This window comes from Acyrthosiphon pisum, chromosome A1 (genome assembly GCF_005508785.2).
Source record: "Acyrthosiphon pisum isolate AL4f chromosome A1, pea_aphid_22Mar2018_4r6ur, whole genome shotgun sequence".
Lineage (NCBI taxonomy): Eukaryota > Metazoa > Arthropoda > Insecta > Hemiptera > Aphididae > Acyrthosiphon > Acyrthosiphon pisum.
The window spans coordinates 67,630,874-67,647,155 of record NC_042494.1 but is presented as its reverse complement, the minus strand read 5'-3'; the positions used below and the strand labels follow the sequence as shown (position 1 = coordinate 67,647,155).

Here is a 16,282-nt window from a genome sequence, read left to right as displayed (position 1 = left end):
CTCGGCAGTAAACGTCTCGTTTCCAGTCCAGTGTAGTAGTCCGTGGTTTCAAGTTTTTATTTTTTCTGATATTTTCAAATACAACACTCGTCCTTACTCCTTACCAACCGATAAAAACGTTTGCCATAGATAAGTATAATGTTGACGTTTGCGTATCTCACTCACTCCTAGTCTCCTAGTATTGTTGCCAGCTGTCCACTTCCATTGACAAGTGGTTACCAAACCATATTATTACAATACAACATCAGCAGCGCCTCGGCATAGAATACTACTGATAATAATACTGAGTCGCAGACCGACACGCACGCGCGTGATTTTCGTATCCGATTCCCCACGAAATAAACTCCAATCCCCTCCCGTTTCCGCCGTATTAATTATATTTTTTTTTTGCAATATTGCCAGACCGAATACCGCGGTCCGATCACCGCCGTATACAGCCTAACAATATTGCCGGCCTGTCGTCTTCGTAGTCGTTAGTATTCTTGTCTATGTTGTCGAGGCACCGTCCGGTAAACTGTTACACAACAATAAAATAATCCACCGGCACATCGATCCATACGCAGTCGTTAGTTGTACGCTAGCAGCTTCCAAGTATGCGTCAGCCGTCTCCTGTTCCGCTCTGATCGCCTGTTAATTTAGATTGTATTTTATTTTTTCGTTTTAGGCGTCCGGTACGGTGGTGTCTTCTGGTCGTTTTACATTTTTTTTATCGTTTGTTTTATTGTCTACGTCCCCCGTGCACGACCAACCGCCCTTGTCAACATGTACAACCTTAGCCGATTAGGACGTAACGTTTCGGAGAGCGTCCTGAGGACGGCGACCATGTCGTCTGCTCGTGGACTTCACGAGATGCCGGATCACCTCAAAGATGTGCCCACGGCCGAGAACCCTAGGTTCTTCGACATGGTGGAATATTTCTTCCACCGTGCGTGTCAGGTGGCCGAGGACAAGCTGGTTGAGGACATCAAAGCCAAGATGTCCGTGGAAGACAAGAGGAAAAAAGTCAAGGGAATATTGTTGGGCATGCAGCCGTGCGATCACATACTGGAGACATCTTTCCCGGTTCGCAGGGATAGCGGTGACTATGAGATGATTACCGGTTACCGTGCACAACATAGTACACATAGAACACCGTGCAAAGGAGGTTAGTAATGGACTTAAATATACAATTATAATTTATTTAAATTTTTTATGATGTACTCATCTAATATTTCAGAAAATAAAAAATAGATTAAGGTAGGTGTTAAATTATGTATTTTTAGAAGTAGCTGATGTAATATTACCTTAATTTAAATATAAAAAATGAGTAAAAAAAAAAATTATCGTTTCATTTTTATAAAATAATGAGGTGAGTATTTTTTATTTGAATTAGGTATTAAAAAAAAAAAAATATTTTCCAAAACACTTGAATTGATTAGTAAGTCCTTGTTAAAATAAGTTTGAATATTAATTAAACCACCTATTAGGTACATACAAAAAAATAAAGTTAAAAATATATACCTATTCATTTAAACATTGCATATTATGTTTAAATAGTAACTACTTATTGTTTTAACATTACTGAAGAAAATACAATACACATTAAGAATTATTATAAACATAAAATGTCTGAAATTGGTTCTTAAATGAATAGTTGGAGTAATTATTGTGAGTATATTATTTTTAAATACTAACACACTATTTAAATTTTAAAATTTAAACCACTTAACAAATGCTAAAAATTAAATATGCAAGTTGCAAGGTCTTTTAGTGTCCATAATAATGTGGTCGTAGTATTTTTTTTTTTTTCAGAGGATAATTATAAAGTTAAGGATGAGTCATCAAAAACATTGACAATAGTAGACAGATTCTACCTTATACCTAGTCATTTATGTTAATTAATAATATATGGAAGCTATCTATCTAAATACCTTCCAGATTTATTAAAGAAAATCTTGTTTTACAATTTTTGCTAATCTTTGATCAATAATATCATTCCAGTTTCGATGTAAATATTTAAGTATTATAAATATAAATAAATATTAAGTAATTACTTATATACCTACTTAAATTAAAATTAAAAAATTTCATATTAGTACCTAGTTTATAGTATTTAATGATTTATTCTTCCGCTTTAATTATGTTTACTTTACATATTATACAAAACTGAATATCTACACTAATAATATGGTGTATTATCCAAATTAAAAACAGTACAAAGTATGTACATTAATTAGTAATATTTTAGATTAGATAGGTACTCATAATAATTAATCTATTTGTTCCATTTTAAACAGTTTAAAGTTAATAATTTGATATTATGTAGGTACCTATTTTGATTTATAAGCCTCTTATATGTTGAGTCATATTTAAGAATGAGATATCTTTAATTTTTTTACTATGATAATCTATAGTAAAATTAAATCTAACAATTTAAAAGTAGAAACAAAATAATAAACATTTTAAAATTATTATTGTAATTGATATCCTGTTTAAAAATTTGTTAGGTTTATTTAAGATTGCTATCTTATTGATTAATGTTTTGTGCCTAATGCTAATAAAACCGGAATAAATAACAATTATTAAATATATACAATTTTAATATTTAGTTTATTGATATCGTTAATTTAAAAGAAAAATTATGTCTAGAAAATAAAAACTAGCATCTAGGTACCTCAAGAAAAATAATAAAAAAACTTCTTCCAAAAATTATGTATATGTACTAATTACTAATTTATTAACTTTATTACAGGTATTCGTTTTTCATTGGATGTTTGTCGGGATGAAGTAAAAGCTTTAGCTGCTTTGATGACTTTCAAGTGTGCCTGTGTTGATGTACCATTTGGAGGTGCAAAAGCTGGTATAAAAATAAATCCAAAATTGTATTCAGAAAATGAATTAGAGCAAATTACCAGACGGTTCACATTGGAATTAGCTAAAAAAGGATTTATTGGTTAGTATATAAACATATTTTAATTTTAAATAATCTTTATTTTAAATGATCAAACAAACTTGTTGTTCAAAATAAAGTTTTATTCACCATGACCTCAAAAGGAAATTATGTCAAATCATAGCGTGAGAAATATTGTAGGAAACGCCATGGCATAAATAATAGGGTTAAGCTCAATTGATGATGATAATAGGGACATTGAAAAATGTAGGGTTTTAATAGGAAACAAATTAGTTATAAATTAAGCGTTCTTGCAGATCATTATTTTATTTATTTATACCATATATTATGTTAATACAAGTTATCATATATTAATCAAATATAATTTATTTTTAATCTCATAAATTACTTTCATTTTTAGGACCCGGTGTAGATGTACCTGCACCAGATATGGGAACCGGTGAACGTGAAATGTCGTGGATAGCTGATACATATGCTAAAACTATTGGTTATTATATTTATAATTATATAACAATAAATGTTCTTGTTTTATTTTTAATTTTAATCATATATTTTTATATTATCAATTCACATTCAAACTTTATGATGAGTTCATTTTTTTCTACTATATTTCTTGAATTGAAATGTATGATAACCTTAACAAAAAAAATGTCGAACCATCTATTAATTATTATATTAATGTAAACATTATGTACTAATTTTATCTTTTTAATAGGGCATTTGGACATTAACGCTCATGCTTGTGTAACTGGTAAACCAATTAATCAAGGTGGAATTCATGGCCGCGTATCAGCTACTGGTAGAGGTGTTTTCCATGGATTAGAAAATTTCATCATGGAGGCTAATTATATGAGCTTAATCGGTACTACACCAGGATGGGGTGGAAAAACTTTTATTGTTCAAGTTAGTTTACATTATTATTATTATATTGTTTCTAATTTATTGTATGGTTTTTAATTATAATTTTATCACTCAAGGGTTTCGGTAATGTTGGATTACATTCAATGCGTTACTTACACAGAGCAGGTGCTACATGTATTGGTGTAATTGAACACGATGGTTCTATTTACAACCCAGATGGAATTGATCCTAAAGTAATTATACCTTGTGTTTATAAAAATTAAATAATATATAAGCTTAACAATAATTTTTATTTCAGGCATTAGAAGATTGGAGAATTGACAATGGTACTATTTTAGGATTCCCAGGTGCTCAGCCATACACAGGTGAAAACCTTATGTATGAACCTTGTGATATATTAGTACCAGCTGCTACTGAAAAAGTCATAACATCAGCTAATGCTCATAAGATCCAAGCAAAAGTAGATAAAACATTAAAAATAGTTAAATAAAAAAGCATTTGATGTTAATATTATTCAAAACTATTTTTTAGATAATTGGTGAAGCTGCTAACGGCCCAACAACACCAGCTGCAGATAAGATTCTAATAGAACGAAATATTTTGATTGTGCCAGATTTATATATAAACGCTGGTGGTGTAACTGTATCATTCTTTGAATGGTTAAAGAATTTGAACCATGTTTCTTATGGTCGCTTAACGTTCAAATATGAGCGTGAATCAAATTACCATTTATTAGGTAAAATATATTATATAGTAAAAACATTTGATCATGGTGTAACTTAAATTAACTTTTTGTAGAATCTGTGCAAGAGTCATTGGAACGTCGTTTTGGCCGTGTGGGAGGAAGAATCCCTGTCACTCCTTCTGAATCCTTCCAAAAACGTATATCGGGAGCATCTGAAAAAGATATAGTGCATTCTGGATTAGATTATACAATGGAACGTTCAGCTCGAGCTATTATGAAAACTGCTATGAAATATAACTTGGGCCTTGATCTTCGTACTGCCGCTTATATCAATTCAATTGAGAAAATTTTCACTACTTATAAAGAGGCTGGACAAACTTTCTAATTCTTTTGTTTCTGCTGTTTTGGCAGAAGTTTAGGAATTTAGGTATTGACAAACAAGTTAAATTCATATTTTTTAATCACAATACAATTTTAATTATTATTACCAAATTGATATACGATTAGTCATTAATAAAACTAATACAAAGGAATATATAACTTTTTCCTTGTTAACAGAATTCATCTTTTCAACAAGACATGCTTTTAAAAAGTTCCTTTATAGTACATAATCTGTATTGTTTTTTTGTAAGATATACATATTCCATACATAAGTATTCATTTGAGTTCTTATGAATATAAAATTTCATATATTTCACAACAATGCATTTGTACTAAAAAATAATGATTTTATAGTATTAGTATTTTTTGATAATAATAATTAAACTGTGTATTATTACAAACACAGCTATAGTTATAGTTGTGTTTGGAGTCCTAAATTTAATGAAATCATCATTTTAGGATTTTGGCTAGTTTTCTTTATATGAAAATAATGAAAACACTGCTTAACTATATTAACTTACCTATTTTGAAGTTTATGAAAAATTCTAAACCATTTTTTTCCCTTTTACTTTTAAGAAAAGAAGTATACGTGTTCATTCAGTATTGTATAATAAATTATTCAATATTTAATTTTATATTCTTCGGATAATTGTAAAATCTAACTTAATACAGAAATAAGTTTTAATTAAATTTACAAGTACAAATTGCTAATTCATGCCCATAATATATCACAATAATTTTAATACCTTAATCATGTAATTGAAAATGTGAGTAAATTTATGTTCTTCTCTATTTTATAAGGAATATATTTAAACTATACATCTTAATTTCTTAATTTATACAATTTAAAATAGTGTAAATTAACAGTCATCTTATATTCTATGAAATTGTAAAGAAATAATAAGTTTAAAATTGTTAATGTTGTTTTGGAATTTTTTTGTTTTTAGTTGACAATTTTAGAAACTAAGAGTATTAAAAATATTTGTTAGGAATTGTATTAAAATTATATTTATAACCACCGCTTAATATGGAAACTATGATAATACATTCATGTTGTTAATATTGTATGTATTTTTATTATAAAGTATGATCATAATCGTACAATATTCTTAGTCTTAAAGTTTAAATTCTATCTAACTAATATTTGTTATTATTGTGAAATGTCAATGATATATCAGCAATTAATTGTTTTTAGTTGAGTTGTTAGTTTTGTTAAATCACAACAATCATTTAGCTGTACATTTTACTTATGTGGGCAATTAAAAGACTAAATACGAAGTTCTAAGTTAGAAATCTGTTGAAGTTATTATTACGGATAACATTAAAAGGAGAATAAAACGAGTAATACAATTTTTGGTACCAATGTTCTTGTTTGTTTTGCTGAAGAATCTATAGGTCCATGCACTTAAGTGAGAACTCTTATATCAGGCGGTTGCATTTAAAATCAAACAATTTTAATTCGTAGGCACAATTTAAGATATACCGGTTACTCAACGCTGTATAGAAACTGGTCTCGCTGAAGCTTGCAGTATATCCCAAAAATCTATTCTGTGGTACAAGTGCATAACCATAGACCTTATACTAATTAAGGTATACTTAAGAAGACACTACACCCGCATATGTCGTCTCCGCCTTACAAAGGCGTAACATACCAAATTTACGCTCAGCAGTTTTATGCCGTTAGCTTACAAATTAAAGTGAATCGACCTATTATGAAACTTGATGGTAAGAACATTATCTGTGTTTTGATAGAAGTATTTTTACGATAATTCAGTTTTTAAGTTAGTTATGCGTGTATAATAAATGTAAATTAAAAATGCTCATAACTCACTTAAAAATTGAATTATCGTAAAAAAACTTCCATCAAAACACAAATAATGTTCTTACCATCAAGTTTTATAATAGGTCGATTCACTCTAATTTGTAAGCTAATGGCATAAAACTTGAACTGCTGAGCTTAAATTCGGTCCTCTTAAGAGTATGTCAGCACACTATTCGTTTTCTCTTTCTGGCCCACGCGCAACATAGACAAAACGCGGTTACGCAAAATCATTTTTTCTATGCGTTTAAGTAATCTTAGAGTAAAGTCACCTATTACAAAAAAGATAGAGAATAACACTTTTGAGGGATTGACATATCGATTTGTCTAAATATTGTCTCAAATCAATTAAAACATCATTTAAATTTACAATATTTTTTTAATTATTTTGAAAGTGGAATACAAAGTCAAATAATAATAAAATATAAAATCGATATGTCATTCCCTCAAAAATATTATTCTCTATCTTTTTTGTAATGGGTGACTACTGTAAGATTACTTACACGCATAGAAAAAATGATTTTGCGTAAACGCGCTTTGTCTATGTTGCGCGTGGGCCAGAGAGAGAAAACGAATAGTGCGCTGACAACCTTTAAAGTATAAAGTCTATGGGTACAACCGCTATGTGTGGGCGTGTGGCCCACAGACTTCTATACTGCACTCAAATATAAAGAAATCTGTGGTGTGGCCCGGCCTTTAGGGTACGATTGTACGAACCCCGCACACAGCTTTGAGGCATCTACTTTGTATTTTCGTAAATCGTAAATCGTAATGCGCAAGTGTGTCATTACTCATTTGGTTTATGACCATAGACAAGAATACTATATAATAATCCATCTATACTCTATAAATAGGTAGTCGCTAGTCATTCACTCGTTCACGGTGTCAAGACGGGTTCATGGTTACCACAGCCCCCGGGCCACGGCCATAGATAATATTTACTATTTATGTATTATCTATGGCTCCGGCATCAGTTATCACTTATAGGTTAGGAACAATTTCAAACCACGATAAAAAGATAATACTCTGTTTTAAACTACAATAATAATAAATAATAAAATATAATAAATATAATAAATGAATTATAGTATTTGAATATTTCATAATAACATTGTTTATTTGTTTGATATTAGACCAGAGACCTCACAGTTCAGTCTCTCAAAAATTCAAAAATTGTTGTTAGTTTGTACTTTTGTAGATACCAACTCAGTACTTTATTAGCAAGCTTAAAATTAATTTAATTAACTATATAGGTATCAATGTTTGTGCAGAAATTCATTGAATAAGGGATAACGTTATACACACTAATATTATATTGTTTTACTTCCCTGCTTATACAAAGAAAATGATGAGACAAGCACAAGTTGTCCGTCCTCATAATTTGGATGAATATGTATTGAATTTATTAAAAAGTATTTACAAAACTAGAAACCTATCTGTGGAAGTAGGTAAACATTATGAATTTTAATATAGTAATTATTTTTATTTTTAGTTAGTTTTAATGATGTATAGTTAGTAACTTGGATATACAGTATATATTATTCATTTTTTAGTATATTTTATATTTTCAAGTTATCAAAAAGTGGCCTAAAAACAGAATAAATTACGAATAAGATGACTCTGAATAACGATTAATATTTAAAATATTGTTAAATAAAATTACATAAATTTAGATTTATTTTTCTCCAAGATATCTCTTATTGTCATTACACTTTGATACATTAATATTTAATATTGTTTTTCATTGACCAATTAACTTATTTGATGCGTACATGGATTCTTACTTATAGCTTTATTAGAAAATTAATTAAACTATTAGATAGGTAGTAAATATTTACTACCTATCTTAAACTTAAAGATGTGTCATGTGTGTATATTTATATCTTGGAAGGTTAGTTAAAACTTTGTAGTTAATATTAATCATTTTTAATACATAATATTATCATGTAATAATGTAATATGCACTTATTATTATTATTATTGTTGTACATTTATTGTCGTTGAAGTAAATCTTCTCTGCGTCTAGGTTGCTTGTGTAAATCATTTGATTTCAATAAAACACTATTGTTTTTGTTCTTAGGAAGTATCACAATGGTTGACTTCTGCACCTTTAAACTCATATTTCCGAGTTAACACTTTGAAGATAACGCCTTTAGAAGTTATGACTTCCATAAATGAACAAATATCAAATGTAATGTATATATTGTAGTTAATTCCTTTCATTACCTTACCTAAAATTCTTAACTAATTTAGGGCCGTATTCATAGTCGATGCTTAAGAAAAAGTATTTCTCAAGCTATACTTATGACTCAAATGAGATTCATAAACAAGACTTTGGCTTAAGAAAAGAAAAACTATTAAATTAGGGTTGGTCAAGACCTACCTTAAGCATTGTTTTCGTTATAATCACAAATTTTTATTTTTTAAACTATCAAAATTAGCATGAGCAATACTTATTCATAAGCATCGACTATTTATACGGCTCTTACACTTTTTAAAATAGTATTTACTTATGTTACAGTTTTTAAAATATCATAATTTATTGTAGTGATATCTTTGTCCTACGATAACTGTATGATTATCAATTATGAAAATATCATTAAGACATAATAATAAAAAAAAAAAATTACATCCACATCTAATACATATCATTGATTTTTATAGACACACAGCGACCAAATATTCATACTGCATATATGTATTAGTTAATAATTTATTTCAAATAAATAACTTTACTTAATTATATGTTGTAAATCATTTTTTTCTTTTGGTCAAATTATGTTGTGCATGTTATAGTTGAAACGACTTAAAAATATTGAAAAAAAACAACATTCAGTTAGAGTACATAAACATTTGAGCGATTGTATAGTAATTTCACCAATGGATAAGTCATTATTAGACTTAAGTCCAAAAAAGGAAGAAGTTATTGTCGACATTGCTACTGGCCAATCTGTATTACGAGGCTCTCATATATTTGCACCTGGGATTATGGCTATGGCACCTGGTAAAATAAACTATACTATTCGTATGTTATTCAATAGCATTGCATAAGACTATTAATATACCATTGTAATACAATTTTTATAATGGGTCTTTAGAGTTTATGCAAATATTTATTTCCTTTAACATTTATTGATATGCCAATACAATATTATAATTGTAATTGTATCTTGAAATTAAAAAAAACATATTTTATTGTATATCGTATATTTTAAATTATTATTGATATTAATTTTATAATACTAATTACACACATTTTTAATATTTTATTTATTAGAAGTACAAGTTGATTCATTCATATCAGTTTATGCAGACTTAGCCAAAGGGTGTAAACGAGGATATCAAAAATATTACGATAATCCAATGAAGATGTTTGTTGGTAATGGTATTGCCAAAATGAATCGTCGACAGTTATTTAATGGCGATATGAATCCTAAGTATAATTAAATGAGTATTATGTCTTTGATGGATTCGATAAAATACTTAATATTACATTTTAGAGGTATTGCAGTTGAGATGACCGACCCTGCTACAGGTATTCCTTCATTCACATTGCCTAATGAATATGGAATGCTACAGAATTTGCCTTCAGTTGTAACTGGACATGCACTTGATGTTAATGAAAACAATCTTAAAGTATTAGATATGTGTGCAGCACCTGGTAATAAGACCACACACATAGCAATTTTAATGAATAATAAAGTGAGTTGATGTGGACAATCTTTTGACAGAACATTCTGAATCTAATGAATTTTTTTAATTCAATAGATAGTATTACCTAACGATAGAGAAAAAATTTGTGTCATTATGTGTAAAACATTCAATATTAATTAATTTTGTTTTACTATTATTAGGGTTCAATAGATGCAGTAGATAAATCAAAAACAAAATTAAATAAAGTTGAACTTCGATGCAAACATTTTGGAATACAAAATGTGAAGATTCATCATTTTGATTCATTGGTTAGTGTAGACTTGAATAATATAAATAACAGTGATAGACCACCATTTAAAAATGAATCATTCGATCGTGTATTATTGGATGCACCTTGCAGTAATCTTGGACAACGGCCATTACTTAAGATTGAAGTAGATAAAAATGTATTAAAACGTTTTCCTGCCTTGCAAAGAAAATTATTAATAAATGTAATTGGATAACATAATCAATATGTTTAAAATGTAAACTGATGGAATTTATTTATTTAATTTTTTTTTTATGTATTTTAGGCTATAAATCTCGTTAAGCCTGGTGGTATTTTAGTCTACAGTACATGTACAATAACGCTTGAAGAGAATGAACATAATGTAGCTTGGGTTCTTGAAAAGTTTCCACAGATGGAACTAATTGCAATAAATTCTGAAATTGGCAGTCCAGGAATTGCAACTCAAGTACATTCAAATAATGCTTTGTCTATTTTCCCTATCTTTATTTGTAAATATTTTGTTATAGGATGGATTAAATAAAGATTTATGTGAATTTGTAAGGCGTTTTGGTCCTGAGAATGCTGAAGAAGATTCTATTGGATTTTTCATTTCAAAGTTTCAAAAAAGAGTTCAATAAATTTGTAGTTAAACATTATAACAATAATGATAATATTTGAACATAATATTAAATTATTTCTAAATTGTATCTTCCTTTGTTATAACTTATAAGTATAATACTTCAGTTATAGTTTGATCAGCTATATCATGTATTTGAAATAAAATGTACTCTATTTATAAATTTTTTTCTTAGCTTCTTCCCAATCTTAAATATCATACATAATATTATAAATAATTATTATGGATTTGTTGACATTTGTTGAATAATTAATTCAATTCACAACTCATGAGGGACCATTGAATGTTCAAATACCTAGTTCTGAGGTAAGACAAGTGCCTCTTGTGTATCTATTACTGTTATGACTTATGAACTAAATTACGTGGTACACTCGAGTTTGACATCTACTTTACAGCACAGTCCAGTTCCTCGGTTTACACATGAATATACTAAGCTTCCGTAAAGTTAATCTAAACAAGTGATCAACTATGCGAATACGTCTATAACTTAGTAGTTTATTTAACATAGGCATAATTTGGGAGGTAGTTCTTGGTGTTTAGCACCCCTAAAATTCATATTAGCATTCCCAATTTTCTTATAGCATCATCTAATTTTTATTGATTATAATATTATATCAGGTATTTGGATACATTTATTTCTAAGACATTATTTTCATAATAATAATATTTAGAATATGCTAGTCCCCAGTGCCATAGCCTGGTGGAGGGGGGGCAATGGGAGCAAGTGCAACATGATGGAAGCGGGTCGGTGTCGCCAACCGTAGCAGGGGGACCGTAGAGGGGGAGTATTGTGGTGATGGCTCCAGAGGCAGTTTGACATTTTTCAGTTGGTGGTTCAACAATAGTTAATACCACCTACCCACCTACCAAAAAGTTATATTGGGTAAAAAAACTTACCTAATTTTTATTAATTTTCTGACAGTTATTATTTATTTTAAAACATGCTTAATAATTGTGATGATATAATAAATTAAGTACCCAATTATAAATAACCAAATAAACGAGTCGACATTTTATTATTTTTTTTATTAGTTTTCATCTTTTATAACTGTATTTTAAGTTAATATTTGTCGTGGAAAGTACGGAATTAATAACATCATTAATTAATAATTATTTATATATGTTGAACCAAAATCGTATTATGCTTTAATACCAAATTTTATTTTCATTCGAAAATCATTTCAAAACCTACACACTCTCACGAGGCCAATACCTTCAATGTATTTCATTGATATTTGGTAAGTAACAAAAAATATTTTGGTTAATATTCTTTGTGGGTCCTTCGTAAACACGATCATTTTCAGTGGGGCCGTTATTCTGTTGAAACAAATAAAATCGTACTCTTTAATATGAAAAATAAGGAACAACATATTTTTACTGCGTATAGAAGAAATAATTTTATTACATAGGTAATCTCATGAAAGATAGAAAATGAATACTTAGTGATTTAAAATTTAGTATCCTGAAAAATGAAATATATTATGAGATACAAAAAATGTAACAAAAAACAAGAAATAATAATTTAAATGAAAAAAAGACATCGGACAAGACGAGGCGATGATGTGGGGGGTAAGTGATGGCGAGTTGGTGGTGCTGATGATATTAATAATTGGCATATGGACACTGGTCACCTCTACAACGTTCTCACGGGCTGTCCTGCGGGGCAGACGAGAGTCGCGGGCGCGTTAGCTCGAGACGCTAAGACGACCAAGGCAACGGGCGAAGACCGTCCACGACGACTGCGAGAGCGACGACGGTTTGCGACGAGAGGTTAGTGCGCTGCTTGACGGTGCTGTAGGTGCTGAAGACGACTTTTGTGCTGTCGACGACGGTGATCTGCAAAGCTCGGAATGAGCTAGCGACGAAGACTATAATTTCCGTGCAGCTGCGGAATCGGCGGCATTGCGACTAGGCCGGCGCGGGATTGGACCACTGGGCGGAAAGGAGAGAGAATCTGCGGACAGCATCACAACCATAGAAAAGAGATAAGATCACAACGCGCCGCTGTCCTGATACTCTCCGTGATTTCCGCCCTGGCGTCTCCGTCGCCGTCTGCCGCAGCCGATGGCCACGGAGTCACGCACCGCCGAACCCAACGAAACGTTTCGTTTCCTCGAGCCTGGCGCTGCTGACTTCCGTGGTGTTCCTAACTATACCCTGTAATTATAGTCATCCATCACTCACCCTCCGTGAGCTCTAAGTCTCCGTCGCCGCCGTCATGAGTCGTCTTCGTGCAGCACTGCGTTCGTCACTGAGCAGGTACCGTCGGGGACGGCGTCGTTGTCCGCGCCGGTATCGCTAGCCTCCGTCCTCGTGTCGTTGTCGCTCCCGGACCGAAGCAGCCGAGCGCCGGCCGCGCAGCCAGAGGGTCTCGCGTGTCTCGGCGACCTCGAGCGCGCAACGTCCGCGATCCCGTCGCGCTACCGCAGGATGGCCGGAGAATGTGTATCGGTGACTTACCGCCGATCACCACCTAAATGTGCACTTTCACGTACCTACCTATTACCTCGACCCCATACGTCGCCTCACCTTGTCAGCTGCCCTCAGCCAGGGGCAAACTTTCGGACGGTTTCACTTCGGGGGACAACAACACAACGTGCGTGCTGCTCTCGTCAGACCTCTCCACGCAGAGTTCCGAATGGAACGACCAATAATGCGTATTGTGATTTTACAATAATTATTGTGGGGACGAGGTGGCCGAGCGGTCAACGCGTTGGCTGCGGTGCTCGCAGTAGTCACGGGTTCGATCCCCGGTCACTGGGTGGCATTTTTCTCCAGGCAAGTCACGGTGTCCGGAGAACAAGTGCCGCCATCCCCCACTCCGGGGCATGGCAGATACCTACGGGTGCCCCATTCAAAAATTCTGCCAAAATACACCCATGTGTAACACACCCCTACCGTCAAAAACCTACTGTTCCACCTCTCCTCCCAATGGCCTAAGTTGCCGCGGGATAATTAATAAAAAAAAAAAAAAATAATTATTGTTTTTTGTGTAGTTTGTTTAAAATCTTCAATATCAACATTTTCTTTAATTTTAAACAGGCAATTTTTGGCAACAAGATTTTTTTCGTTTCGCCAAAAAGCATAATTCACAACGAGTTGATGAAATAATTTTTTTTTTTAATGTGAACGAATTTGAGGATTTTTTAGTTTGAAAAAAAATTTCATAATTTCTATAACAAATACAAATTTGGATTTGAGCCCATCTTGCCGAAACATATTAATAAAATAAAAATTTGTTTCGTTTTATGTATATTAAAAAAATATTAATTTTATTTGTATCGTCAGGTTAAAAAATTAAATAAAATCGTGACTAACCATATAAACAATAAATGAAATAAATTAAGTATTTTACTATGTATACGAAAAAACGGTAGTTGGAAAAAATTAGCAAAAATGAATATATAATTTTACATATTATTTACTAAAGCTTTGACACATCAGTTGTTGAATTCAGTATAAGTGACTAAATTTCAACTAATTTCACATTAGAGAGGAGTTTAGTAATAATGATATTATTATAATACAATTATTATAGTGGTATACAATTGATTGTGATTTTCAAATAACATTAAATAATGTAACATTGTCTCATATTTGATGTGACTATATTTTCGTCATAAAGGTGTTTATAACTTCATAAGTTGATTGTTAATGTATGTGATTGTTAATGTATGTGATTGTATCCATTTAATGCTAATAATGAATTGGCCATCAAATTAACCATTTTTAGGGTTCTGTACGGTAAAACGGGACCCTAGTATTACTAAGGGTCCATCTGTCTGTCACTAGGCTGTATCTCATGAACCATGGAAGTCAGAAAGTTGAAATTTTGCCGCTACAATATCAAATACTAAAAATCATAGAATATAAAATATAAGCAGTGTTGCCATTTGCCAACATGTTTATAGCTGATGATGGAACGGAACCCTTCGTGCTCGAGTCCGACTCGCACTTGGCCGGTTTTATTTTATTACCAGCTATACGGCTATACCGGACACTGACTACCAAAACCAAGTATAGGTACCCTATAACCTACCTATTAAAATGACACCCACCCCAAGCTTATTGGTGGTTCAGTGGTGGTGGTTTCTGGATGGCTTACCACAATAAGTATATAAAATCGGTCGTTCGTCGATATCTACGTGATAGTAAGGGCCGGTTGCATAAAGGCCAGTCTGTAAATGTTTTAACGGATCTGTAACTTAATCACTCGTTAACGATTTAATGGCTTGTAAAAAAAAAAAAAATGAGTTGTATTAAAGATTTGTATAGGTACCACAAGCGGTTCATATGACTCGTTCGTTACCACTCTACAAAAAGTACTACGAAAAAATTCTATAGCGGAAAACGTTTTGCAGAACGAACGCCAACGTTTGAAAATAAAACTTTCAAGAATAGGTATACCTATATATAATATTACTTATATACTATATATTACTGTATTATATTACTTATATATAAGTCAGATGAGTCAGATGACACAATAAGCGTATACGACTTCAGTGGCGCCGAACTATTTTTTTTTAGGTGTGGCAATGAACAATTACTTATACCTACCCACTTAACTCATCGAATTCAGACAGTTGTTCAGAGTCAGGTCAATATGTAAGATAGCACTATGGTAAAACTAAATTCCAATTAATACTTAATGCTTTTTAAATAGATATGCGATTGGGAATATAAATATCAAAAACAATGTAAATTAATTAATAATATGAAAAATCAGATTCGTCAGTTGAAAGAAAAAAGTTATGTAATGGAACACAAAATAACAAGGCGAAATAAATTAATAAAAGAAATCATGCAACAAAACGATTACTTTCTGGGTAAGATAAATCAGAAGAAAAAAAAAATTGCAAGAATCGAACCTCGAATTGAACTTAAGACAACAAAATGCAATACCAAACGGGACAAGCCCAGGTCAAAAGATTTTATATTGTTTATCACATATTATTTTTCATTACATTATGAAAATTTTAAATCGATTAATTGGATAATAAATTGCGGCTTATACTTATAGAATTAAAAACACAAAATTAAACACATAAAAAAATTCAATTTTTCAACAAACAATAAGTACAATG

At 31.2% G+C, this 16,282-nt stretch overlaps 3 protein-coding genes across 8 annotated transcripts in view; 2 read left to right on the top strand and 1 right to left on the bottom strand.

The window, feature by feature from the left end:
• Positions 1-16,282, bottom strand: part of LOC100165797 (inositol-trisphosphate 3-kinase B) — a 375,342-nt gene that overhangs the window by 245,451 nt on the left and 113,609 nt on the right. The gene's annotated exons all lie outside the window — the stretch shown is intronic.
• Positions 379-6,169, top strand: LOC100169613 (glutamate dehydrogenase, mitochondrial). Its single transcript, XM_001951673.5, has 9 exons — positions 379-591; positions 665-1,144; positions 2,732-2,932; positions 3,291-3,377; positions 3,606-3,793; positions 3,868-3,984; positions 4,050-4,211; positions 4,283-4,487; positions 4,550-6,169. Exons 2-9 carry the CDS (start codon positions 763-765, stop codon positions 4,819-4,821), a joined length of 1,614 nt encoding a protein of 537 aa, XP_001951708.1. The 5' UTR covers positions 379-591; positions 665-762; the 3' UTR covers positions 4,822-6,169.
• Positions 7,676-11,358, top strand: LOC100165512 (putative methyltransferase NSUN6). Of its 4 annotated transcripts, XM_008188654.3 has the most exons (9): positions 7,684-7,814; positions 7,890-8,080; positions 8,717-8,827; positions 9,433-9,640; positions 9,914-10,073; positions 10,137-10,338; positions 10,491-10,781; positions 10,863-11,024; positions 11,086-11,358. In XM_008188654.3, the coding sequence occupies exons 2-9, from the start codon at positions 7,982-7,984 to the stop codon at positions 11,194-11,196; spliced, it is 1,344 nt and encodes a 447-aa protein (XP_008186876.1). In that variant the 5' UTR covers positions 7,684-7,814; positions 7,890-7,981; the 3' UTR covers positions 11,197-11,358. The 4 variants fall into 4 exon arrangements, with proteins under 4 accessions (XP_008186878.1, XP_016663038.1, XP_008186876.1 ...); XM_008188656.2 differs by having other exon boundaries at positions 7,676-8,080; positions 10,491-10,598; XM_016807549.1 differs by having other exon boundaries at positions 7,676-8,080.